General features: G+C 39.0%; 1 protein-coding gene and 1 long non-coding RNA gene across 2 annotated transcripts in view; one reads left to right on the top strand and one right to left on the bottom strand.

Annotated features, from left to right (window-relative positions):
* The first annotated feature begins 3707 nt into the window (after nucleotides 1-3707).
* The window catches only part of MSL2 (MSL complex subunit 2), a 30205-nt gene continuing 9870 nt past the window's right edge, over nucleotides 3708-24042 (top strand). The window contains 1 exon segment of the mRNA XM_079155244.1: nucleotides 3708-4872. Coding sequence (XP_079011370.1) covers nucleotides 4731-4872 — 142 coding nt within the window. The 5' untranslated portion in view covers nucleotides 3708-4730.
* Nucleotides 21568-22596, bottom strand: LOC306670915. Its single transcript, XR_013766534.1, has 2 exons — nucleotides 22522-22596; nucleotides 21568-22473 (listed from the first exon to the last, which is right to left on the bottom strand). It is a non-coding gene; the product is annotated as an uncharacterized lncRNA (long non-coding RNA).

The raw sequence follows: 24042 nt of genomic DNA, 5'->3' as shown, positions 1-24042 counted from the left end.
ACTCATTATTTGGACCTAACAAAATAAAACATTGTTTTGTATTCCTTTTGGTCTAAGGGTGCTGTGAAAAATTACTGAGACTAGAGCTACCATGAACCTAGAAAGTTTAGGAACCTCTAACAGAACAAATTTTAACAGTGAAACTCCTAGTTCTGAGGCTCTGCAATCTTTACATATTTGAAATATTGCCAACTGCCCTTTAGAAATAATATACCAATTTACACCCCGCCACTGGCAGGTTGATTTCCTTGGGAGTGGTGATCCTTGGACTAAATGAGAGTCCAGAGGGGTTAACTTGAGAGAGGAACTGTGACTGATGCATTGTGCTGAGTTTGATGTTTTGAGTGATACAAAAAAGAGCAAGAAAGCATCTCTAGTCATTTTAGGCTTCGAATTTTAAAGGCAGAGACTATCTTGCTTTACCTCCAACTCCCCAAATCTGCTACAGGGCTCTGTAAATGCATGTTGACAAAATGAAAACAACTCTTTCTTCAATGGTTTCTAAGGCAAAGTTGAAAATAATGTCGGGCTATAGTCAAAGTATAAAAATAGTATGGTCAAAGTATAAATTCTTTAGGTTGCCAGATACAGATACTCAGTTGAATTTAAATTTCAAACTCAGAAAGACAATTGGTTCATATATTTCCCCATATGTGGAAGCCACAGAGAAAAAAGGAAAAAAGAAAAAAAAAAAAAAAAAAAAAGGAGGATCTCATGAAAATAGAAGGAAGACCAATAGGGTAGAGGAAAGGGATCAGTTAGGAGATGGAGAGGGAAATAGGAGGGACAGGGGAATGAAATGACCGAATTATATCATTACAGTGTGCACATGCATGAATGTGTAACAATGAATTCCACTGTTGCATATACTTATAATACATCACTAAAAATATTACCCCAAATTTAAAATTTTAGATAAACAATGAATAATTATTTTATTTATTTATTTATTTTTTTTTTGCGGTGCTGGGGATTAGAACTCAGGGCCTTGTGCTTGCGAGGCAAGCACTCTACCAACTGAGCTATCTCCCCAGCCCTGAATAATTATTTTAAAATAACTATTTCCAGATTTTGCAAGGGATGTACATACACTATAAAAAATTGTTCATAGTTTAAGATGAAAATTGTATCCGAATGTCAAGAAGAACCTAAGGAAACACGACCACCAAGTGAAATGTGGTATACTGAGTGGGACTGGGGACAGGAAGAGGACATTAGGGAAAGACTGAAGAAATCTGAGTAAAGTAACAACTTTTATTAATAATACTGTATTACTATCATTTATTAATTGTGACAAATATACCATACTAATGTAAGATGTTAATAATTGGGGAAATTGGGATTTAGGATAAATATCTGTATAATTCTATAAATCTAAAACTGTTCCAAAATAAAAAGCTTATTATTTTGTTAGCTCTGGCAACCATAACACTTTTATTTCCAAACAATAACTAAGCCTGGGCTGGGGAGATAGCTCAGCTGGTAGAGTGCTTGCGTGGCAAGCACAAGGCCCTGAGTTTGATCCCCAATACCGAGGGGGAAAAAATAATTAAACCTAAAATATGAATAATTTATCTTTAAATTGCTAGTTTAAGGGATTTGCGTTACATATGATTTTGCCTAAATATTTGATCCAAACACTATTTTCTGTTAACAACTCAATTGTTTCCTTTTTAGACAAGACTCAAGTAAGCCAATAATTATTAGAAGGGAATATGATCTTCAAGATGCATTGCCCTTAAATACCATAATCTATCACCAGTTGCAACCAATTTCAGAAGCTAAAAACGAACCGGTTTAACTCTCACGCGTGCGCCCGCGCGCACACACACACACACACAGGAACCATCAATAGAACTACCTTAATTTGGGGTGTGCACTTCATTTTAAGACTTTTCTTAAAACGTCCAGTTGTGAGAAAATTGGCAGGTTAATGCCCTGCAAGTAACCACTTGCCTAGAATGACTGCTAATTTGTGCTGCTTGGATGGAAAAACTGCTGATTATTTTACCCTCCATGTTGCTCCTCTGCCGGAGAACCTGTGTGTTATGGGAGAGTACCTTAGGAATCTGGAATAAAAACAGAACTGTCTTAACGGTTTTATTCAAAGACGAGCTTAGAAAAGATAAAAAACAAATGAGCTAATTTTAGAATACTTGCCTGTTTCTATATACAAGACTACTAAATACATTTCCCACAGCTTATTCTGTCTTGTTGCTATACAAAATCAGGAAGACACTTCTTAATACTTCAGGGCTGATAATATGCTAGGCCTTGCAAAAGCAAGAAAACAGAAAACCGGCCTTTGCATGCTAACGAGACCACCTACCAGGGGTTGTACGCGTTCCCCTGGTCTTAACTCTCCCTTCGCAAAGCGGTGCCTTACACTGGCAGGCAGCCCACATTTGCGCATGCCACACACGTGCACACACACATGTGCAAGAGGTTGGCACACCACCAGGCATCACCGTGCAAACGTGTAGGGCGTCTGCCATGCGCAAAGAATTCTGCTGAAGAGCCTTGATGTGTCCAGAGGCAAATGGTTCCTATGCTGTTTCTATTTGTGCTATTCAAAAAGGTTTGGAGCTTTAAGCGGGCAGGAGACTCATCTGGTAAACCGGGCTTTGGAGTATTTCCCACTGTCCGCGGTCTCCTGTTTTTGATAAGGCAAAAGCTTGTTTGAGAAGACACGCCTCGCAGGGTTTGGATCCCTTCTGCAGCGAGGCCGGACGGTCAGCAGATTTATACAAGGGGGTCGTTTTGTTTTGAAAACTCGGCTGTTCCCGAAGCGGCTTTGGCAGTCCGAAAGTTCCTGCACCTGAGTGACCAGGCCTGAGGTCACAGCCGCAGGGCTCACAGGCCGCCCGCGACGGCCCCGCGACGGCCCCGCGACCGCCGTCGCCGCGCGCTTTGCGGCGCGGGAGAGCCCGCTGGCCGCCCGGACGCGCGCTCCCGGAGAAAGGCCGCGAGGGCGGGGCTTGAGGCCCTGTGAGGCTATTTCCTCACCCAGTGGACAGTCGGCACCAGAGGCCGCGCGGGGGCCCCTGCGGAGTGCCACATGGCGCTACCCAGCCGGCCCTCGGCGTTGTTGGGCACCGAGGCAATGTAGTGCGGGAAGCCTACGGCCCACACCGGGGGAAGGATGTGCCAGCTAACGAATATTTCACCACAGCCCACACGCCTAGGAAAGGGAATTTGAGAGCGCGTGGGGGAGGGGCGGAGAGCTGGCGGCTCAGAGAGCATGCTCTGTTCTGAGAGCCGTAAGTGTAGAGCCAGGCATGCGCAGTGAGCTTAGGGTGGGCTGGCGTGAGCGGGCTAATGTGTTTATCCGGTTCTCTGGGTGGGCGGTCAAAGCGCACGCGTAAGGGCGAAAGGCGGTGGAGTCGGGTGATGGGTTGCGCATGCGCTGAGAGCGCTGGTAGCTCGGGCGGGCGTGGAGGGGGCTCTTAGAGGAGAAGCAGGGGAAAAGGGAAGCGAAGGGAAAGGGAAGAGCGGGGGGAGGGGGTGAGAGTGTGCTCTGCGCATGCGTGCGAGCGCTAGCGACGACGGCGGCGGGGGAGTCTCGGGGATGACAGTGGCTTTGCCCGTTGGGGTAACGGTCGTCGTCGCCGGCCGGGCCTGAGGCGCCGTACAGCCCGCGGGATCCATTACGGCCGTAGCATCCCGGGCCCTGCCGAGTTAGAGCGGCGCGTGGAGTCGGGGTGAGGGCGGCGAGGCGCGGGGGAGGGGCCTGCAGCGGGGCCTTGCCGTGTGCGCTGGGCGGCGGCGGCGGGGCCTGGCGGTGTGAGCGCTCGCCTCAGCCTCGGCCGGGCGTGCGGCGCTGCTGGCGGCGGCGGCTGTGGTGCTTAGCGGAGGAGTCATCTGTGTGTGCGGCGCCGAAAAGATGGCCGGGCAGTGAGGGGGCGGTGCTTGCGCCTGGTGACCCCGGAGTGTGCGACTGAGGAGCTAGGGGCGCCGCCGCGGCCCGCCGGGCCTGCTCCCCGCCCCCTCCCGCCCGCCGGCGGCGGCCCGCGCACTTCCTCCCCGGCCCTCCCCTCTCGGGCGGGGGCCTCTCCGGCCCGCCTCGCTACTCCAGGGAACTGCGGGCTGCAACCGCGGGGCGGAGAGCCAGGGCGCAGTCTGGGCCCTGCGTCCGATATGGCGAGAGCGGCGGCGGCATTCGCCTGCCGCAGCAGCAACCTCCGCCGCCGTCGCGGCTTCCTGCTCTAGATCGGGGAAACCGACGCCCGAGCCTTCGTCCTTGCTGTCGTCGCTGCCTCCGCGCCGGGCGCTGCGATGGAGTAAGCGGCTCCGCCGCCCGGGAGAAGCGTGCCGCCCCTTGGACCCGGCCGGGCCTGCTCCGCGCCCGCCAGCACGCCTTGAAATGCATCTGGAGCGAAGGCCGCCCGCCGAGTCGCGGGGCTAGACTGAGCGCCGAGTTCTGCGCTCCGCCGCCGCTCCGGACGAACTCGAACGCTGGTCTCGCGCTTGCTCGCTCGCTTTTTTTTTTTTTTTTTTTTTTTTAATTTGGTCTGGAAGTCTCAGGGACGAGGAGGGGCGCCAAGGCCCCATGTGTGGGAGGATTGCTTCAGCTTCACAAACTTGCGCGGATTTTGGTTACTTCTTTGGCCAGTGGTTCTGCTCTGATTTCTTCCGAATTGTTGCAAATTCGCCATTGTTCCCTGGCTGCTTACAAAGTTTGATCCGGAATTTCTTTTCAACCGGGAGCCACTGGTGTCGAAGTGTCTGCAATGAACCCGGTGAATGCTACTGCTCTCTACATTTCCGCGAGCCGCCTAGTGCTCAACTACGACCCCGGAGACCCCAAGGCGTTTACAGAGATTAACAGGCTCTTGCCTTACTTCCGACAGTCCCTCTCGTGCTGTGTTTGCGGTGAGATGCTTTTTATTGTTCCCTTTTCAATGCTTGTTTTTTAAAAAAGCCTTCTGGGCATGGGTAACGTGAATGATTTGATTGCATGGTAGTTCGATTTAAGCTTTTGTTATTGGTGCGGTAGTGTACAGCCATTAGTTTTGAAGCTCTCCCTGGGACTTTGCCTTGCGTTTCATAAAGGCAAGAACCCTTTCAAAACCTCTTTGTACGGCGGCCTTAACGTTCAGAACCGTTTACTTCTTGGTTCATCCGGTGATGACGATTTAAGTGCGGTTAAGATATGCATGCACGATGCCAGTTTTTTTTAAACCTTTGCTGCAGGAACTGATTGAGTACCTATCGTGGTTGAACGTGGTTAAACATGGTTAAGGCATGCACATGTGGCGTGTTTGCACTTCCCCAAGCTGGCGTTTTGTGGGGGTGGTGGTATAATCTGATGCACCCACAGACAGATTACTCGGTGCGGAACTTTCTCCCAGGTCCTTCAACAAATGCCTTGAATCAGGGAAGACGATGGTACTCTTTAAGCGCTGCTTAGGTGGTGTGATTTTCACCAATTGTTTCTTATTTTGTAGTTTTAATATACTGTGACCTGGTAGAGGGTTATTTTAGATGTTTTTATTCAAAAGTGTTAACCCGTGGTGGGTTGGAATCTTTTTAAATCATTTTTAAGAGGTGAAAAGAGATATAATAAGTTGTTTAATTGAAATATCTCCAAAGGTGATAATTTGTGTTAACCCTGCAGATGTAATTATGTACATGGTTTGCAAAAAATCTAGAATGAAACGTTGATACAAAGGAAAGCGCGAATATACCCCAAATTTTGAGGTTTTGTCAGTCCAGTTGTGTGGTCAGAATTTGAGAAGTTTAGGCACTTTCAAGCTTCCGCATCATTTAAAATTAGGTAGGGGAGAGTAATTTCTTTATAGTTAGTGACGAAAGGAGTAAATAGTATGCAAGATTCATCCAGCATTTTTTTTGTGTAGCTCTGGAGCAAGATACTAAAGGGGTGCAGAAGAGGTGAATGTTGTATTTTTTGCATGTCAGATACTTCATCTCATAAATTGAGTGAGTTAGTGACTGTGCGAGTTAGTGGTTAAGCATGGCACTTAACACCTTTATAGCGAAGTAGTGGCCCAGGGTAAATCACTTAACTGCCCTGGGCCTCAGTTTCTTGATGTGTAAAATGAGAACTTTGGGCTAGATTCAGTTACCTTGCAGTTTAAAATTTACAAGGGCTATGTAGTATGGAGAATTTCACAGTACTGCTCCTCCCTCCTTTCATCCCCCTCCCTTTTTTGGGGGGTGGTGCTGGGGATGAAACCCAGGGCCTTGGGCATGCTAGGCAGGCACTCTGCTGCAGAGCTACATCCCCAGTCCTCCCTTTTTATGGAGTGCTTTTTTTTTTTTTGCACAACAGCTTTTGGTGGTTTGAGAACTGAGGAGACGGAGCTGTCTTAGCTTCCTTCTCCACAGATATATATTCTCTCTCTCTCTCTCTCTCTCTCTCTCTCTCTCTGAGGAAGGTAATGGTGCTGTTGTGGTAAAGTAGGAAAAAAAGCATAGGGCAGTCCACCCTGTCCTGCTGAAACAGCTGTACTGAGTGGTGTCATTATCAGGTAGCACTTGCAGATCTGGTAGGTCCCCATTTTACTACGTGGGTGGGATTGATATTTGTTATTTTAAATTCTTACCTGTAGTCTCAGGTTAGTGGTGGTCTAATTGAACATTTTCCCAAATTCTAACTTGGATTTTAAAAAGTGACTAAACTGGGCTTGATGGTGCATGCCCCCAATCCCAGCCACTTGGAAGGTTGAGGCAGAAGTATGACAAGAAGCAGGCCAGCCTGGCCAATTTAGCAGGATGTCTTAGGGTAAAAAACAAAAACAGAAACAGACACAGACAAACAAAATGGGCTGGGGAGGTAACTCAATTGTAGAGCACTGGTTGTGGGTTCAGTCCCCAGTATGGGGGAGAGGGGTGGGGTTGGGCATTAAATATGAAGCTACACTTAAAAAAAAAGTCCAACTGCAACTTTAAAAACACCAAGCAACATGAGGGGAATTTTTTCTGACCTCAGTACTTGGTAATTATTCCTTCTTGTTCAAGCCTCCCTCATCATCCTATGGAAGAGATTCGTAGATTGTAGTCTCCCTTATAATTTAGTGACTGGCATGAAATTTTAGTAATATGACTGTAAGTTCAGTTCTTTTACTCCCAAGTGTCTGTAGTTGTCATGAAAAAAAAAAAAAAATGTTTAGTTGAATTCAGCTCTATGATTAAATTTGTACCAGGTTCTGCCTTAGACTTTTTTTTTTTCTGATTTGGAAGCATAAACTCATTAATATAAGGCATGCATGTGCATTATTATGAAAATAATGAATATGTGAAAATAAAGGTTCAGTCTGTTTTGGTGTTATAGGAAGTTTATTTCAACAGGTCCTCTAATGTTTGATTTAGTCCTACCTTTTCAGTTTTGTAGTCAACTATGCTCTTATATAATTTCTTTTTCAGCCAAATGTTTTTGCCTTTTCAAACATCCTTCATATCTTCCTCCTCTTTTCCTATGTTCCTTGAAGTTTATTCTTCCTAAGATATATTCCTTTTCTCCAAAGGTGTCTAATTCATTAACTCCTTTCTCAGTGAATTGTTTCTTGTTCCCTTCAGCAAAAACTTGTCTCTTTGTCCCCTGAACCTCTGTGATCCTTTGTTACAGTCATAAGGTACTTATAATTCCTTTCAATGCAGTTTTTATATCTGATTCTTTTGGTATATTTAATAAACTTAGGGAAAGTACATTTTTATGCTCCTCCTGCTTTACCCTCTCCTGTCTAGTGACTTGGCATGGAGTTTTCTGCCCTCATTCCTTCCAGGACTGGGGATTGAATCCAGGGCAAGAGCTCTCTACCTTTGAGCTATGTCCCTACCCCTTTTTTGTAGTTTATTTTGAGACAGGGTTATGCTAAGTTGCCCAGGTTTGCCTTGAACTTGCCATCCTCCTGCCTCAACCTTCCAAGTCTCTGGGATTACAGGCATGTACAACCACACCTGATGGCATGTGAGTTCTTATAGAAGGAAGCAGGGGAAGAAAGTGAAAGAAAGAGAAGATAAAAGGCCTAAACATTTTGCAGTTAGGTTCAATTCTTGACTTTCTACTTACTGTGTAGGCAACTTAATTTAACTTTTTGCCTCAGTTTCCTTCATATGTTATGTTTTTTTATCTCCAAGTTTGTATTGTGTGTGAATTTATTAAATGGCTTGAAAAAACTTTTTGAATTCACAAGAACAAATCTATAGACCAGTGACTGGTATATATTAAGTGCTTACCCCACCTTTGAACAGAAGTAGAGGAAGGTAGAAGCAGGTGTGGGAAGAGACTGCACTGTCAGGTCAATTATTGTCAAACCTAGATGTTCGCTGGAATTACAGATTTTTTTGAATCATTGTTCTTTGAAATGTTAATTAGCTGATTATCACTTTGTTTTTCATCTGCTGTGTATATTCACACCTTTGGAAGTGTCTAGTGAATGGGATAGCAGTGCTCCAGAGAATTATTGTTCTTTCTAGGCCACATAAACAGTGACCAGAACAATCACCATGGGTACCTTTTTTAAGCGTAACTTGTTCCTCTTTTAAATGTCAGACTTGATTATCAAGAAGTTAGAATTTCTTTTCCTTTGGTGTGAGAATTGATAAGTTATGCCCTAGAGATTTTAAGTTTACATTAAACTTCTAAGTCTTCAAACGATAAATGTGATATGTAGAGTCAAGTCCTGTTAGAAGTGGGTTACTCTTGGAGATACTTGGAGTCCTGAAAATCATTCTGGTCAGATGTCTTCTCAGGTACATGAATATTTTCCTGGGGTTTTAGTTAAGAGTATAGAAACAAAGTGATTTTAGTTTTGAATTTATCGAATAGTTGTGAACCTGTTAATTCTTCACATTAAAATAGGGAAGGAACTGGAGATTGTTTCCCACTGACATAGGATGATATTTGGTGACCAGCTTTTTGTTTTGCATGTTAAGGACTTAAAAAGGGATCATCTTTTCTTATTACTGCTTCTCTTATCTTCTGCTGAAAGGTAGGTGGTTCCTTGCGGGTGGGATCAGTCCTTGGCTTGTTCACCATTGTACCCATTTTTGATAGTGTGTGGCTTACCAGGTCTTCATTTGTTGAAAGGGTAAGTGCTTTTCCTATTGAAATGAGAACTTTTCAGCATCATGGGAGTAGTAAGGACATGCTTTCAGAATAAAGAATGTCCTTTAAAGTTAAACAGATGTAGCTTTATGAAAGACTTTCAGTTTGTTTTTCTCTCTTTTACTGTTACTGTAAAAACTGTTGTGGGGACTGGGGTTGTGACTCAGTGGTAGAGTACTTGCCTAGCATGTGTGAGGCACTGGGTTCGATAATCCACACCATAGTAAATGAATACAATAAAAAGGCCTATTAACATCTAAAATAAAAAAGATATTAGCAAAGTTTATTAAAAAAAACAAAAACAAAAAAATAAACCATTGTGGATCTTCATTTAATTTAGTAGAATAGCCATACAAGGATCTTTAAGTTCTAGAATTCTGATTTTCTTGTAGCAGAAATTGTTTGCTTTGTACCTGAACAAACAATAATTTATAGTAAGTCTTCTAATATGTAATTTGAATATATAACCTTGAGTGACTTAAACTATTTCTTTTAGATGGAAGCTAGATTAAAAACCATTTGGATAATTGTATATGTTATGTTGTTAGTGTTTTATGTTCATACATTTTTCTCAAGCAGAAATTCATTTGATTCCTAAAATTTTATTTTTTTAATACTTTCAAATCACTTTTTTGTGGTAAACATATAATAGCATTTATCATCTTCATTTTATATACTGTGTAGTATATACTCACATATTGTGAAGTAGATCTCTAGACCTTTTTCATTTTGCAAATTTGAAACACTATACCTGCTAGCAGCAACTGTGTATTTCCCATTATGCCCAGACTGGTAATCGCCATCCTCATTTCTGTTTTTATAAATTTGACAACTTAGGCACTTGATATAAAAGGAATCATACAGTTTGTTTTTTTTTAAATTTTAATATTTTTGTTTTGAGGCAAGGTCTTGCTAAGCTGTTCAGTGCTTTGCTAAGTTGCTGAAGCTGACTTTGACCTTGTGATCATCCTGCCTCAGTCTCCCAAGTTGGTGGGATTATAGGCATGCACCACCACACTTGGCTCAGACTCTTGTCTTTAAAAAAAAATTCTTCTGGAATTTTAGCAATATGTTATTGGAGCTTGAGAGAGTGTTCAGGTGCTTGGAATAAGTTGCAGGTAAGATAGGAATTAGAATGGACGAAGTGTGGATCTGTGGAGAATGAAGAGAAGAATGGGACAGTGTTGAATAATTTTATGGTGCCTGGGATTAGGTTAGTAAGGAAATGTTACAGGAAATATGTTTAGGAAAGGTGTATTCTAAAATTTTTGTTTTATGCTCTTCTCTGGAAATTGGTTATTAAAAAAATACTTTTAGTTGTAGATGGACACAATACCTTTATTTTATTCACTTATTTTTATGTGGTACTGAGGATCGAACCTAGTGCCTCACACATGCTAGGCAAGTGCTCTATCACTGAGCTACAATCCCAGCCCTGGAAATTGATTTTTAAATAATTTTATATACTATTGAATGTAGCAAAACAACTTGTCTTCTGAGGTTGTACTTGGGCTTGTGATTCTCAGTCTCAAATTGATTTGAACATCAATCCCTTCCCTTTTTTACACTTCTTTTTTTCTTTGTTTTTTTGTGTCAACTTGCTGTCCCTAAATTAATACCTTCCTGCCTTGATTTCTCACAGTTGACTCTTAGAAAGTCTATTTGGTAATGTTTATATATGAATAATTTAAGTTTGTTTAAGTGAGTTATGGTGTACTTTCTATATTTATCTTTTATCTTAAAAAGCAGTATTTAAAAATCTTTATTCTGATTTCTTTTATGCTTTTTTTTTGTATCCAACAGCCATTCTTGACTTTTTCATAGCCATTTAATTTGTTTCTCTGGTTTTTTTTCCTCTTAAAAAAGAGAAGGCTCTTTTGTTTTCCTTGTCGGGAAATGAATTTCGATTTTTTTTTCATCTTAATTACTGTGATCTGGACAGTTATCTTTCGCTTACTCTTACTCAGTTGCAGGGTTTTCTTTCATTGTCTTCCTACATCAGAAACCTTTGTGATCTTTTCAGTTTGGAGTCTGCTGTTTTTCAACATGGCCATTTCATTTTCGTGTGTGCTTTTAGTTGTATAGCAGTATCTGTCCATTTTCTTTCTTTTTTAAAAAATATTCTTTTATTTGTAGATTGTCTATTTTCTTTATTGCTATAGCCCGCAGAAAAACGTGCATTTAAAATGTTGTCTGGTTTCATATATGAAAATAAACTGCTTTCTGGCAAAGTTGAGTGATTGTAAAATTGTGCAACAGTTAAAGGCACTCAGAAAGTGGGATTAGAGGATCCACTGTGTAACCTAAAGGTATTTGATCTATGAATCCTCGTGAACACTATTAAATTTGTGCCTGATGTTCTGAATTTTGAGTCTCTGGTCTTACATAATCTGGGGATCAAGGTTTAGAAGACACCATACAAATTAAAGTTTCTCCACCCTCATTCATTATATTGGGGATTGAACCCACAGATGCTCTACCATTGAGCTATGTCCCCAAACTTTTTTATCTTTTGAGATGGGAAGAGCACAAAGACCTGGAACTTGCCATCCTGTGCCTCCCTAGTAGCTGGGATTATGGGTGTGCATCACCATGCCTGAGTAGGACTTTCTCATCTGATGAATTTCTGTATCTCCTTTGTAGTTCATGAATTGTCCAGCCTGTGACTGAACATATTCAGCTTTTGACATTGGGTGTGAGTGCAGCACCTCCAGTAGCTGAGGGGTCTCTGAGGGGTCTTTTCATGGTTTCATTGGGCTTACTAACTTAGTTTTTTATATAGATTTTGCTAGGAGGATATTACTACATTATTCCTGGTGAAAATTTAGTCTTCTGGAACAAGTCAGAAAGCCTTTGATAAAATTTGTCCTCCAACTATTGGAAAACTTCTTATGTTTTAGAAGATAGGCATCACTCCTCCGTTCCTATTCTGGCAATATTATAGTTTTACTTTTCTCTAAAAAAAATGTGGATTTGAAGAAACTGTGGCATATATATACAATGACAACATTGCCCTATGTAAATTTATGACTTTTAATTAAAAAAAAAAATGTGGATTTGGTCAGGCATAGTGGTGCACGCCTGTAATCCCAGCAACTCGGGAGGCTGAGGCAGGAGGATTCAAGTTCAAAGCCAACCTCAGCAACTTATCGAGGTCCTAAAACAACCCAGGGAGACCCTATCCCTAAATAAAATATTAAAAGGCCTGGGGATGTGGCTTAGTGGTTCAGTGCACCTAGGTTGAATCCCTGGTACCAAAAAAAAAAAAAAAGGTTTTTCTGCCTACTTCCACAGTATTTTAGATATGGACATATGATTAACTGCATTTGGAGACTTGGACAAATTATGTAATTTTTCTGTTTTTTTTTTTTTAATAAGAAAAAGTTGTTGGATTATAACAGAAAATAGGGCCAGGCACAGTTGTGTGCACCTGTAATCTCAGCCACTTGAGAGACTGAGGTAGAGGGGATGACCTGAACCCAGGAGTTCAGGGCCAATCTGGGCAACATAGCAAAATCCTGTCTCTTAAAAACAAAACACCCCCAGAAATTTGGTTGTGAATTTGACTAACTTTTAAAGCTTGATTAAAAGTTTACCAAGTTAATGGCCATTGTTTCAAAATCTAGAATTCACATAAAATCCAGATTTTGGGTACCTTCCGGAAAACTGTCAGGTCTTGCAGCAGTGGGTGGACATTTTCTCATGGTACGGCATCATTGACTAGAGATGAGGTTTTCCCCTTTGGGTTTTATGGGTATGTTCTCTAGTTTGCCCTTGGTCATACATACCTAGTTTTTGTCATTTTTTTTTTTTTTTTCTCCTTTACTGAATTGCCCCTGTAAATATTTGGTTTATAATCCTGATGAATGGAGTATTTATAAAAGTCCTTTCTTGTGCTCTGGATACTATTTAGAGCCATAGGTTTTTTTTTTTTTTTTTTTTTTTTGTAGACAGACACTCTATCTTCATTTTACTTATTTGTATGTGGTGTTGAGGATCAAACCCAGTGCTAGGAAAGTGCTCTGCCACTGATCTACAACCCACTCCTAGAGCCATAGGATTCTAATGTTGAGAACTTGAATTATGTTTTGAAATCTTACCTGGAGAAGAATTAGGATTGCTTTTCCTGTTTGTGTCAGTCAGGGAATAGTTGTTGGTTCACAGCGTTTCTGGTTAGTTGCAACATTTTTACAGGTTGGTTATTCAGATCCTTCATAAAATCTTTACTTAGTTTTGTCAGTTGTTGAAAGTGGTATTGAAATCTAACCATAATTTTGGTTTTTGTCAATTTCTCTTGGGGGTTTTATCAGCTTTTGCTTCATGTATTTTGAAGCTATCGTTAGGTGAATAAAACATTTTTGAACATATAGACTATAGTTATGACATCTTTTAAACTTTCTTGTCTGCTAGTTCTATTATCTGCCATTTTTTTAACCTTTATTTTATTTATTAATTTTATGTGGTGCTAAGGATTGAACCCAGTGCCTCACGTGTGAGGCAAGTGCTGTACCACTGAGCCATGATCTCAGCCTTCATCTTTGTCATTTTTGGGTTTGCTTTTTTTTTTTTTTTTTTAAATATGTTTTAGATGTTGATAGGCCTTTATTTTATTATTCATTTATTTATATATGGTGCTGAGAATCAAACCCAGCTTACTCATGCTAGGCAAAATCTACCACTGAGCCACAACCCCAGCCCCTGGGTTTGCTTTTGATTGTTTTTTTTTTTTTTTTTCCCCTGCTTGTTATGTATTATTATTATTATTATTTTTTTCTTTGCATGCTGGTTGATTTTGAATGAATGTCAGATATTGTTTTGTCTTGGTAAATTTCTCTTTGTTGCATATTCTCATTTTATAAATATTCTTGAGCTTTGTTTTGTAATGAGGTTAAGTTATTTTTATTTGTAGATGGACATGATATCTTTATTTTTTTATGTGGTGCTGAGAATCAAACCTAGTGCCTCACATGTGCTAAGCAAGCGCTCCACCAGTGAGCCACAACCCCAGCCCAGAGACTGACTCTTAAAATTTATTTTTTACATTGTTGGGAATTGCACCTGGTGGCACTCTACCACTAAACTATATCCCCACTCCTTGTTCAATTAAAAAAAATTTTTTGAGACACATTTTTGCCAAGTTACGCATGCTGACCTGGAGTTTGTGCTCCTCCTGCCTCAGCCTTCCCAGTAGCTGGGGTTACAAATATGTGCCATCTTGCCTGGCTTGATTCTTTTGATACTTGTTTTTAAACTTTTGCTAGGACCTGAGCAGCCTTTAGTCTAGGGAGTAATTTTCCTATACCGTTGAGGCAAAAACCTTGTGATAACATGGTTTTTCACTCTGGGTGGTGGAAACACGAATTATTCTACTGATGCTGAGTTATGGGGATTGTTCTTTGCTCCTTTCTGGGAAATTTCTGGTAGTTACCTCATATGTATATCCTAATAAAAATCTAGCTGAAGACTTGAGGAGAAACCATGTGCAAATCTGTTTTTTTTTTTTTTTTTTTTTTTTTCTCTGTATAACTCTAATCTATGGTACTGTGCCCTGAGACTTCCAGATGGACTCTCACTTAGCTCAAGGAGACCCTCAGGTTTTTGTCTAGGTTCTCTGTGCTTTGACCTGAAACTGTCTCTGGTTAGTAAGCTGTGACAGTTGCAGGGCTCATCTTATCACCCACTCAGGGGTCACTGTCCTGTGCTGCTTTTTGCTAAATGTTTGTAAATCATTATTTTAACTGGTGTTGAAATTGTTTAGGCAGTAGGGAAATCTGTTTCCATTTTGTTGGGAATCAGGTAAGATCACCTTCCATACTTATGCTATCTCACATAGAGCTATTAGCCATATGTGACAATTTAAACTTTATTTTACTGAAACTAAAAATTTTAATCTAGTTTTTTAGTTGTACTTAGCTACATTTTCAGTGCCGAGTAGTCACATGTGGCTACTGGCTATCTTATTGGGCACTGCAGATATATAACATTTTTATCATACATAAAGTTCTAGACAGTGTGTTACAACAACTAAAGAATTTTAAGAACTATAGAACTATTGCTCTTGGCAGCTATGGGAGCATTGAAAGATGCTTTCAGTGTTGTGTTTTCATTTCAAAATTGTCAAGTTTTGATTTTAGAACATTGGGCAATTTTTTTTCTTTTCTTTTTTTTTTTTTTTGCGGTGCTGGAGATTAGAACCCAGGGTCCCTGGGCAATGTTTAGAAAAACATTTCGATGGAGTTATGAACAGATTATTGGAGCTTAGTTATCATTTACAGTTTTCTCTGCAGTGAATTGGGCTTAAGTAGGCATTCCACAGGGTTCCTGTAGTAAAAGACTTCTATAATTAAAAAAAAAAAGCAAGATAAAAGCAATTTATTTTTCTTCCTTTAAAATGAGTTGTAAATGAGATATAAAATTTGAAAAGATGTCAGATGAGCACTAGGACAAGCAGTGATCCTATAATAATGGTAGTACTTCTGTCTGCCATGCATGATACCTTATAATTGTTTGGTCATGTATTTTGTTAACTTGTAGTCGTATTACAGTTTTTCATATAATTCAGTGTACCACTGTTTTAGAGATAAGAGCCAATAAGGAAATTAAGTTGATATTGAAAGACTAGATAATGAACATAAAATGTAATGAGCCTAAATATTTGATTCATTATTATTATCCTTTCCTCTAAGTTGTTTGTGTTAAACTAATATCCTGTATCTTAAAGTATTAGTAATATTTTTCCCCTTTTTAAAAATTTTTATTTTTACAGACAGCATTTTGATTTATTATACCCAAATGGGGTACAACTTTTTATTTCTATGGTTGTAGCTGTTAATATTTTAAAAAGTCAACCTAAAAAGAAAATGAAATGCTAACTCTGTAAACTTTAATTTTAGAGAATAAAAGACATTTATAATTGCATTAATTGAAGTATTTGCAGATACTCATTGAAGCCATTACAAAACTCATTACTTAGTAACAAAACACAAAAATGGTTAACAAAAAATTTTAGTTAAAAAATATCAGAATTCCAAATAACAGCTCGCATAATGTGGTTTGTCTCTGCATAATATATTGATTTAGCTTTTATTTTTATTTTTATTTTTTTATTTTGGTATTGGCGATTGAACCCAGGGTTGGTTTACCACTAGCTACTTCCCCCGCTCTCTTTTTCTCCCCCCCTCTCTCTTGTCTCTCTCTCTCTCTCTTTTTTTTTTTTTTTTTTTTTTTTTTGTGGTGCTGGGGATTGAACCCAGGTCCTTGTGCTTGCAAGGCAAGCACTCTACCAACTGAGCTATATCCCCAGCCCCCCAGCTTTTTTTTTTGTATTTTATTTAGAGACAGGGTCTCACTAAATTGCTTAGGGCCTAAGTTGCTAAGGCTGGCTTTGAACTTGCAATCCTCCTACCTTAGCCTCCCGAGCTGCTGGTATTACAGGCACTCCCAGCCCTTTTAATTTTTTGCGACAGGGTCTCACTAAGTTGCTCAACGTCTTGCTAAATTGTGGAGAATGGCTTTGAACTTGTGATGTTCCTGCCTCAGCTTCCCAAATTGCTGGGTTTACAGACATGAACCCCCATACCCGGCTAGCCTGTTTTTAACATTTCTGAGTTATAAATGTTTTAAAGTAGCTATATCACCAAAATGCATTTTTAAAAATTAATTTAGAGATAAAACAAGTTGTTACAGCTTTGTTAGTGGAAGTAAAAATTTAGCTTTGTATGTTTTATTATTTTTTTTGTGCATACTGATTAAAAAGGTTTTTTACTTAAAAACCACTTTACATTTTCTGACTTACATGATAAAATGATTAGGAAAAATTCTCAGGAGGTCTTGTTACTGTGAAAGATGGCTTCAAGGTAAAAATGAAGGTTAAACTACCTTTAGTGGCTCCTAAACCTGCTTGTATGTCAGAATTTGGGAAGTTGCTGAAGATACACGTTCCTGGGCAGCATTCTCAAATAACGAGTCATGTGTGGAGCGTGTTACTTAGATGATGGATGATGGTAGGGCTGACTTGGAATACTGATTGTGTGAGCTATACATTTTAAAAAGATCATGTACTAGTAGTTTTAAGCCTTGCTGTCTTCGGCAAATTTCTTGATGGCTGTAGCATTTATATTTGAAGATGCTAATGTGTTTTGGGATGACATTCCAAGAGGGTAAGAAAGCAGACCTTCAGGGTCCATGGAATACCAGTTAAGGAAATTTGAATCTAGATTTATATTGATTTATTGATTGTTTGGTTCAGCTGTAATTCAATTAATTGTGATTAATTGGCCAACGTATATTATCTTATTGGTAATGATTTTGAGTGACTGTCATTGCTTTACAAAAATATGAAAATAATGGAACATGAGGAAAGCACTCTAACCACAAACACTCTATAAAAATCTCCCCTGCTTCGTTATTAAGATAAATGATGTCTGGCATTCTAAATGATGTCTGGTATTCTATTTTAATTCTTACAGGAATATGAAATGAGGCATGACTCAAGTTTATGAATATGTTATGGTTCTGAGTAGTTACACATGGACCATTTAATAAGAGTGGTGGTGTTTGGTTTATTTTAATTTATAATGATAATTGACTGATGAAGCTCACCTTTGAACACCTCCAAACAACTCATTTATTACCCTGAATACCAGAAGTTATTTTGTCATAGTTTTAGGTAAACCAAAAATTATCAAGTTACTTCTGACTTGTAACATCACAAGTTCAATTAACTTCGGCTTGAGCAGCATTCATATTTTCATGCATTGTTAACTTTTTCTTCACCCTCAATTCCCTGTAAAATTGGCATATGTGTTTTTCTGTCACTGGTTTCTTAATATAGTAGTATCTAATTTAACATGATATAGTGGACTTATTTTGTCGATGGGCCTTTATTTGTTTGTATGCACTGCTAAGAATTGAACTCAGTGCCTCACACATGCTAGGCAGGTGCTCTACTACTGAGCCACAACCCAGCCCAAAGTGAACTTTTAAATAATTACTTGGGCAGGTGATAACAGTACTCTCTATTACTATTTTTAATGGCTAATGCAAACTTTCCTTCCTAGTTTTTAGTTAAAATGCACATTTTTATGTTGTTTTGTACTAGCTATTTTAAAGAAAATAGGTTACAGGTCTGTGAAATCCAGGCGTTTAGGGATATTTATTTACTTATTTGAGACAGGGTCTTGCTGTGTTGCCCACGCTAGCCTTGGATTTGAAATTTTCCTGTCTCAGTTTTTTGAGTAGCTGAGATTACAGGCATTAGCCACTGCCTGGCTCGATTATGGATACTTCATGGGCCAGTGCTGTTCTGGGTATAGCTGCTTGAATATTTGTTAGAGAACTAACAATTTCTTTAATACTGTAGTTTATTTGAACTTGCTGAATTTTTTTTTTTTTTTTTGGGTGCTGGGGATCGAACCCAGGGCCTTGTGCTTATAAAAAGGCAAGCACTCTACTGACTGAGCTATCTCCCCAGCCCCCTGATTTTTTTTTTTTTTAGGCACGTATTTGCTATTTGGTATACTACTAAAGTAAAAACTGAGTGTAAGTCTGAAGGATCAAATTTAAGTAAAGGAACAGATTTAAGTGCCACATAGTCAGAACTTTAAAGAAAAATAAACCTGGTCTAGGACGTTCCTCCAAGAGTAAAATGATGCTGTCTTAGGAGGGTTCTCTGATCTCAAATAATATGTTTCGCCTGAGTTTATTATCCATCTCTGACCCCCATCTGAGAATTGAGCACAAGTTGTTCTACTACTGAGCTACATCCCTGGCCACCACCCCACTCCTCTTTTTTGGGAGACAGGTTCTTGCTAAATTGCCCAGGCTGTCCTTGACTTTGTGATTCTCCTGCATCAACCTCTTATGTCATTGGAATTACAGGTGTGTACCCACCACCACACACAGTTTATTATTTTTTATAGTGGTACCATAACCACGAATTTTGCAAGAGGTTTAGACTTCAAAATAAGCTTGCAAAAAACTAGTGGGCACAAGTTTTGTTAGGATGAAAAGTAGCTTTTAGAAACATGGTTTTAATTGTCCAAGAACAGTTAGTTCATTTTTGCCCATTTACTATGTGATAGGATACATACGATGTTTTTATGGTGTATTTTTGTGCTTAGCTGAGTAGAGATCATTCCTTGTGATCCTGTTTGGAAACGTATTATACATGTTCAATTTTGGTGTTGTAATTCAGAGATATAAAAATGGTCAGAAAGTGTCTTAAACGATAGTGGTGGATTCTAGCATACAGCTTGGCATATAGCTGGGCCCCAGGAATTATCTCCATAAAATGCTGGAGAAAGGAGAAAGGTTTATTAAGTGAAGATAGCCTGAACAATTAACTCTTCATTTGAAAATGGCAGAGAATGGGGATATTTAGAGCAGTGGATTGGATTATGAAAGGATTATTGATTGTTCAGGTTGTGTCTATAGACTTTCAACATTGATGGCTGAGTATATTCTCCTTTCCCACTTTTTTTTTTCCTTAAAATAGGGCCTCCCCAGTAAGCCCTATAGGGATTATAGGCATGCACCAGCACACCTGACACAAACATGTTCTTACCATTCCTGCCCTAGTTACTGCCCATCATTGTCAGTACCCTGCCTCCCGTTTTTTCTTTCCCAAAAAAGGTTTAGATATCTTGGTTAATTATTGACTCTGTCTATGGCTTATTTTCAGTGATCATCATTCTTGATATGTGGAAAGAAGCTAAAATTGTCTCAGTGCATGCTACAGATTTAAAATAGCAGAATAGATGCTGCCAGATAAATGAATAGTAGGCTAGGAATCAGTAGACTCAACTTCATTGCCAGCAACTAGCTGTATAATCCATGAAAGTCATCTTGGTTAGAATGATACCCCAAAAAAGTGATTTCCAAGGTCGCTCCTAAATCTAGTCTTCTATGATTCATTCATTTATACATCTGTTAGGTGCCATCTTATATGCATAGAGACATAAGGGTAAATTTCTGGCCTTGAGATAGAGCTAGTGAATGATAACAGTATAATGTGACAAGTACTATAAAGTGTAAAGTGCTCTCTTGAACAAACTGAGGGGAGAGAATTAACGTAATGATTTTTTTTTTTAAAAATTGAATTTTATTTCATTAAGAAGCAATGTTTTTGTCACTTATTTTTTTCCCTATTCTATCCCTTAAGAAGATACCTTTAATGTGAGTTTTTTCTGTAACCTTTATTTTCTGATTATTTTTTGTTGTAGATCCATTTGTTGGAAAGTAATTTTAGGTTGTGATGAAAAGCATGTTTTACTGTTATGTATAAATGTATCTTATATCTCTTCTGTTTCGGCTGCTCTCCTCAGTGAAAGCAGAATGCTACATTTTTTTTTTAAATTATTCTGTTTATTTTTTATGTTGTGCTAAGGATTGAACCCAGTGTCACTTGACACATGCTAGGTGAGTGCTCTGCCACTGTTCTTCAGCCCCAGCCCAGAGCACTATATATTTTATACCTCTTGGATTCTCTTCTGTTTTTTTTTTTTTTTCCCCCATCATTATTTGGGTAAAACTGGTTAAGATATTACCTTTATTGACTTTCCCCCTTCCAGATATTTTTCTAAGTACTATAAGATTTATTGAGTTTTCTTGTGGATTTCTTTTTTCTTTTTTTTTTTTTTTAACTCTAGATGAACAGAATACTTGTTGATTTTTATGTGGTGCTGAGGATGGAACCCACTGTCTGCCATATGCTAGGCAAGCGCTGTACTACTGAAGTACAACCCCAACCCCTACTTGTGGATAACTTGACCATTTAAAATTCTGATAACCAATGCTTCTTGCACAAAGGTAGGATGATTGAAATCATTATCATCGCCTACCTTTGTGCAGTTTTTGATTTCTGATAGTAGCATTTCAGGATGTTATTTATGGGAGTCTTCATTAATTTTCACTGATCTTCACATGTCTCAGCAACATGTAATGTTTATATAAAATTACTTTTATTTGAGCTTATTGATTAAACAGTCCTTGCTGAAATTAATAGAAGTATGAGCAAGAGAAGAACTCTGGAGAGGGCATCAGGGTAAATACAAAATATATCAGTTTTCCTTTACTGAAATTGTTCTCATTGTGACAATTTGTTTTCCACATTTAAACTTTAAAATGAGGTTTTGATTCCCTAGTATTTTTGTTGTTCATGTCACATTTTAATCTATTATAATTTTTGCTATTGTAGGTTTAATTTTATGGTCTTTGTTATTGCCAGGTCCTGTGCTTACATGTTAACAGATTTTGTTAATCATTTTAGCTATTGTTTTTTATTTTTTCCTTTACCCCTGTCTGTACTCTCGTAAATTAAATTTCTCCCAGTACTGAGGTTAGAATATTCTTGGAGTTAAATATCCATCCCACTATTAGAATGGAGAATCAAAAATATTTTGATTCAGAAGTGATTAGAACATAATTTATTTGGTAATCTGCATGTCAACATAAAATTTATAGAATGATTTTCTTTGTGTGTGTGTGTGGTGTGTGGGTGTGTGTGTGTGTGTGTGTGTGTTTGTGTGGTTGAGGATTGAACTGAGGGCCTTGAATATGCTAGGCAAGCATTTTACCACCAAGCTGCATCCTCACCCTGAATGGTTAGCATTTCGAATTTGGTTACCATTTCAAATGTACTGAAGCCAGTGAATTATCAGTTGCTTTGTTCAAATTGGGATCAGCTATGTAATTAGAAGAGCTGGCGATTTGTTTTAAGTTAAGGAGTGCCTATCCCTTATATACAGATAGGGGGAAAACTGTTTTGAGACCTAATCATAGTTTATTTTGATACTGCGGATCTCAAGTTTATGCTGTTTTGTTAATCTCGATACTAGCTGGTAGTGATTCTTGTTAGGGGCAGAGATGAGGGTGAATGCTAGCCAGTGTAGGTGCTAGCTTTGGCACATTAATTAATAGAGCAAAGCAATGATTTGAGTGATCTGTGTTAAATCTGATTAATAAAAGGAGAAACTTACAACCTCATAAGGAGCTTGTTAAGCTGGGTGCAGTGGTGCATGCCTGTAATACTAACAGCATGGGAGGCTGAGGCAGGAGGATCTCAAGTTCAAAGCCAGCCTCAGCAACTTATCGAGGTCCTGTGAGACCCTGTCTCAAAATAAAAAAGAGCCGGGGATGTGACTCAGTGGTTAAGTGCCCCGGGGTTCAGGGATTCTAATAATCCCCTATACCAGAAATAAACAAAACCAGACAAAAAACCCAAGAGTGTGTTGACTGAGAAAACTTGGAGGGAAAAATTTTTTTTTCTCAGTGCTAGGGATAAAACCCAGGGCTTTACATTTGCTAGGCAACTGCTCAACCACTGAGCTACATTGCCAGTCCACAAAATGGTTTTTGTTTTTTTCCATTTTTAAAATAGGTGCATTTAGTTGTAGTATATAATACTATATTTGTTGTTACATATTCATATGTACATATTCATATGTTGTTACATATTCATATGTTGTTACATATTCATATGTGTACATGTTATAGCAATATAATTTGACCAATATCATTCCTCAGTGATTTTCCTTTCTCTTTCCTCCTGCCTGCCCCCCACCCTCCTCTACTGATCTCTCTTTGATTTCATGAGATTTCCCTACTTTTTTTTTTTTCCTTTTTTCCTCTCCAGCTTCCACAATTGAGAGAAAACATATGGCCCTCGAGCTTTTGAATTTGGTTTATTTCACTTAATATAATGTTCTCAAGTTTCATGAATTTTTCTGCAAATGATATAATTTCAGTTTTTGAACTCCATTGTATGTGTATACACCACATTTTCTGTATCCATTTGTCCATTGACGGACACGTAGGTGGGTTCCATAGTTTGACTGTTGTGAATTATGCTACTGTAAACGTGGGCATTCCTGTATCACCATAGTATGATAACTATAGGATGATAATTCTTAAGGATAAATACCAAAGAGTGGTAAAGCTGGGTCATATGGTGATTACATTCCTAGTCCTTTGAGAAATCTTCATACTGATTTCCATAGTGCTTGTACTAATTTACTATCCTACCAGCAGTGCAAAAGTATTCCTTTTTTCCATATCCTCTCCAGCATTTATTATTGTTTGTATTCTTGATGGCTGTCATTCTGAGATGAAACTTCAGTATAGGTTTGATATATATGTATTTCTCTAATTGTTACTGATGTTGAATATTTTTTTCATATATTTATTGACTATTTGTATTCTTTTGAGAAGTGTCTGTTCAGTTCATTCGCCCATTTATTTTCTATTTTTTAGTTTTTTGAATTCTTTATATATTCTCGCCTGAGAAGATCTTCTAGCATAGATTTTTCTCCCATTCTGTAGGTTCTGTCTTCATATTCCTACATGTTTCCTTTATTGTGCAGAAGCCTCTTAACTTGATGCCATCCCATTTATTAACTCTTGGCATTATTTTCTGAACTATAGGGGTCCTGTTGAGAAAGTCATTGTCTATGCCTATATGTTGGAGTGTTGGCCTTTTAGGAAGTTTTTTCTTTAAGGAATTGCATAGTTTCTGGTCTAATTCTAGGTCTGTGATCCATTTTGAGTTGATTTTTGTGCAGGGTTAGAGATTAAGGATTTAGTTTCACTCCTCTACATATGGTAACTAGTTTTCCCAGCACCATTTGTTTAAAAAGACTTGTCTTTTCTCCAGTGTGTTTTTGAAACCTTTGTCCAGGATCTGATGACTTTCTGTGTGGATTTGTCTCTGTGTCTTCTATTCTGTGCTATTGGTCTGTGTGTCTCTTATTATACCAGTATCATGCAGTTTTTGTTACTATAGCCCTGTAGTATAATTTGGAAGTCAGGGCATAAATGTTTTTTGATGGTGGAATTAAAGCTCCTTTCTCTTAAAAAACTCTTTTTAAGTTTTTTCTCTTGCATTAAAAATCCCCCCCGCCCCACACACACACCACCATAGAGCCGTGGGGCTCTACTGCTGAGCTACATCCCTAGCTCTTTTTATTTTTATTTTA

The sequence above is a fragment of the Sciurus vulgaris genome (assembly GCF_902686455.1).
Source record: "Sciurus vulgaris genome assembly, chromosome: 10".
NCBI classification, from domain to species: domain Eukaryota; kingdom Metazoa; phylum Chordata; class Mammalia; order Rodentia; family Sciuridae; genus Sciurus; species Sciurus vulgaris.
The sequence above is the reverse complement of the archived record's forward strand: the minus strand, read 5'-3'. Positions and strand labels throughout refer to the sequence as shown.